The 3,872-nt window shown below is 46.1% G+C and overlaps 2 protein-coding genes across 2 annotated transcripts; both read right to left on the bottom strand.

The window, feature by feature from the left end:
- Positions 1 to 1,425: 1,425 nt before the first annotated feature.
- LOC144477514 (uncharacterized) lies at positions 1,426 to 2,697 on the bottom strand. The gene is made up of 2 exons (XM_078195241.1): positions 2,223 to 2,697; positions 1,426 to 2,015 (listed from the first exon to the last, which is right to left on the bottom strand). The coding sequence occupies exons 1-2, from the start codon at positions 2,695 to 2,697 to the stop codon at positions 1,426 to 1,428; spliced, it is 1,065 nt and encodes a 354-aa protein (XP_078051367.1).
- Positions 2,698 to 3,034: 337 nt separating this feature from the next.
- LOC144477515 (uncharacterized) lies at positions 3,035 to 3,820 on the bottom strand. Its single transcript, XM_078195242.1, has one exon. It carries the CDS (start codon positions 3,818 to 3,820, stop codon positions 3,035 to 3,037), a length of 786 nt encoding a protein of 261 aa, XP_078051368.1.
- Positions 3,821 to 3,872: the final 52 nt, after the last annotated feature.

Here is a 3,872-nt window from a genome sequence, read left to right on the forward strand (position 1 = left end):
AGAAGAGGATACAAGGAAATTTAAGTGAATATAAGGGAGATACAACATAATATCCAAGGATAACAGGGAGATAGAAGAGGATAAAAAGGAATTTAAGGCGACATAAGAGAGTTACAACATAATATGCAACGATAAAAGGGTGGTAGAAGACGATACAAGGGATTTTAAGGGGCTATAAGGGAGATACAACTTAATATCCAAGGGCAAAAGAGAGATAGAAGTCGATACAAGGGAATTTGAGAGGGTAAAGGCAGATAAAACGTGATATCCAAGGATATAAGAGAGATAGGAGACTATACAAGGGAAGTTAAGTGAATATAAGGGAGATACAAGATAATATCCAACTATAAAAGAGAGATTTTTTTTTTTCAAGAGGAGTGGACTGCGTTACGCACATCGGCGAACCTGTGCACGTTGACGACCAGGTGTTAAGGCCGATAGTGTGGGACTCATCAATATTGATGCTACCCACTAAACCACTCCTTGGGCCTCCGCCCTAATAACACCCTCCCCGATCCCGCCTCTCGGCATTACTGCAGGGAGGGTGGGAGACTATATGAGTCCTAAGCCGCTTAACCAAGGCCGCGACTAGCCTATATCCCTACTTATTCTTATTCTTTCTTCTCTTCTTATTTCTCAGAAGTAGCCTTTCTTTCTGAAATTTGTTTAGTCTATCCTCCTCCTTGGCCTTCATTACATTCCTGAAGTATGTTATAAAAGCATTTCTTGTGTCCTTATGCTTTAAAATATTCAATATGTCGTCAAAATTAAAATATCCCGTACTATCAAATAGTGCGTTTCTGTCACTCTTGAAGGATTTGTAATTTAGGGTGGCATGTTCAGGCGTATCATCTTCATTTCCACACATTAAGCATCTACTGTCCGGATGTTTTCCAATTCGGTGCAAAAAGCTGTTAAAGCATCCATGTCCCGTCAATAGTTGCGTCACGTGGTAGTCGAGAATTTGGGGGCCCCATGTCCTCCAGCTTTCAATATCTTTAATCAGTCTTGCAGTTGTTCTGCCTCTAATGGAGTTATCCCATCTAGTCTGCCAGTTTGTGTTCGTCATTTTCATTTCTCTTCTTTTAATTTCCCTTACCTTCCTATTGTAGCAGTCGTCCCTGTGTATGTTCGTAATTCTATAGAAGATTCTTTTCCACTCTTCTGCTATTAAGATAAGGGGGGGGGGGGGGGGGAATGCCCGCCAGCACACATAGAGCCTCATGAGACACAGTACAATATGCACTGGCCAATCTGGCTAAACCGATCTTTTGGGTCTGATGTAGTTTGTTTACACTCTTTTGGTTGTTGCTACTATTGCACCAAATCGGGGCCCCGTACAGCAGCACCGACTCGATGACTCTGTAGTATAAGAGTCTGGCTTGGTATCCTCCTCTGTTTGTTCGTATCGCGTCGTGATGCCGTCTACGGTTCGGCGTCGTCGAAGGATGCTGCACCGACTCGCAGCATCCTGTCCTCGTCTAGGAAGGGATTCAGCTGCTGTAGCTTACCCTTCACTGTCTGACCCTTGGCAAGACATCGAATTTCATCTGCGAAGTACACCCTCTGGAGTACGCGAATGATGGAGTCGCGAGCGATTTTCAATTCCGGGGCAGAAATGGCGCCTTTCTCTTTGTTGGATGATCTCCACCGAAGACAATATGCAATGACTCGTTGCATCCTTGTCCATGATGAAAATCTCTCCAAGAACGAGATGTCTAATGATGTCGTCGCTAGACAGATTGCGGTTTTCTGCTCCGGAATTATCGATGGTACGGCACCTTCCCAGACTGGCCAATTGGATGAGTCTTCTTGGAGCCATTTTGGACCGTGGTACCAGATTGATGACTGCAGGAATTCTTCAGGTGTCTGACCTCTTGAGATGAGGTCAGCGGGGTTCTCGGTGGTGGGCACATGGCGCCAATTTTCCACGTTGGTTTTATCTTGAATCTCTGTTACTCTGTTCGCTACGAATGTTTTTAAAAGATGTGGAGACGTTTGTAGCCAGTGGAGAACTATTGTGGAATCGGTTCAAAACGTGGTGTGTTTTATTGGTAGCTGCAGGGCCCCTCGTAATGTCTGAAATAATGATGATAGCAGAAGGGCGCCGCAGAGTTCAAGGCGAGGAATTGACTGTGTCTTCAGAGGCACGACCTTGGATTTTGCGATTAAAAGATTGACGTGAACATGGCCATGTTCGTCAATAGACCGCGTGTATATACAGGCGCCGTAGGCGCGTTCACTGGCGTCACAAAAACCATGCAATTCGAATTCTCTTGCTCCGGTAGCGATGGTTTTCCTTTGGAATACAACGTTGTTCAGGAGTGGTAGCGCCAGATAATATTTCCTCCATTCGGTATGTGTCTCCATCGGCAGTGATTCGTCCCAATCTACCTTCATGGTCCAGAGCTTCTGGAGCAGAATCTTCGCCACGATGATTACTGGTCCCAGAAGCCCTAATGGGTCGTAAATCTTCGCGATTTCGGAGCTTATAGAACGTTTCGTGATGGGTCCGATAGGTTCAGAGATGGTGACTGCGTAAGAAATGGTGTCGTCCAATGAGTTCCACGCGACTCCTAGTGTTTTTATCGTGGATGACTCTCCGAGCTGGAGCCGTTTATTAACGTTTTCCTCCGCCAAACCTTGCAATAGGGCTGGGTGGTTGGACGCCCATTGTCGAATGTTTAATCCTGCCATGTTTAGTAAATCTGTCAAATCGTTCCGTAACGCGAGGGCTTCATCAAGAGTCGAAGGCCCCGTAATCGCGTCGTCGACATAGAAGTCTCGGGTCAATGCCTGTGCTGCCTCGGGAAACCGATGTCCCTCGTCTTGCGCGAGCTGTGTCCGGCATCGAATTGCGAGATATGGTGCCGCGGAGAGTCCAAACGTGACCGTGTTTAATTCAAATGTTTTCGCGATTCCGATATTGTCGCGCCAAAGAATACGTTGGTATTTCCGGTCTTCCGGACGTACGAGAAATTGACGGTACATTTTCTCGATGTCACCAGTCAACACGTATTGGTGGTTGCGGAATCTAAGTAAGATATAGAGAAGGTCGTCTTGGATTTTTGGACCCGTATGCAGTGCGTCGTTGAGGGAAATTCCTGATGTCGTAGCTGCTGACCCATCGAATACTACTCGCAACTTCGTGGTTAGGCTCATGGTTTTGATTAAGGTAGTCTTGAAGAACGATGTTGTATTCCTGACGCAAGATTGGGTCGCGCTGTAATTTGCGTTCCAGCGATGTGAATCGTTTGAGGGCCATAGTTTTTGAGGTGCCGAGTTGAGAGATCTTGTTATTAAAAGGTAGTGCGACGACATATCTACCGCTCTTGGTTCGGGAAACGCGTCTTTTGAAATGATCTTCGCACACCTTTTCGGATTCAGTGAGATGCTGAGTTCGAGGACCTTCTTCGAGTTCCCAGAATCGAGTGATGTCAATTTCCAAGGTTGAATTTAAATGAAATGCTCTTGCGTGAGTGGGGTGAGGAGCAGGAACGCTCCCCCCGATTACCCATCCTAGCCGAGTCTTTTGCATGTACAGATCAGGACTATTGGGGGGTGAGAGGTTGATCTGTCCCACGCTTAAAACAGAGAGAGCTGCTCCAGCGCCCAAGAGAAGATCGACTGGAGCGGAGAGATGAAAATTTGGGTCGGCCAAAATAAGATTTTTTGACACGCTTATGCTAGACCGGTCAATCGTTTGACTAGGAATGCATGACGATATGGTAGGGATGATGAGGAATGTGAGCGTCCTTTGATAGTCGCTGACTCGAGATTTTATGGTAGCCGTAACCGTGTTTTTCGCATAAGTCGTCATAGTATTGAGAGCTCCGATAGGAAATGAACATTTGTTTTGTGGAAGCCTGAGT

Source organism: Augochlora pura, unplaced genomic scaffold (assembly GCF_028453695.1).
Source record: "Augochlora pura isolate Apur16 unplaced genomic scaffold, APUR_v2.2.1 APUR_unplaced_1671, whole genome shotgun sequence".
Classification (NCBI taxonomy): Eukaryota; Metazoa; Arthropoda; class Insecta; order Hymenoptera; family Halictidae; genus Augochlora; species Augochlora pura.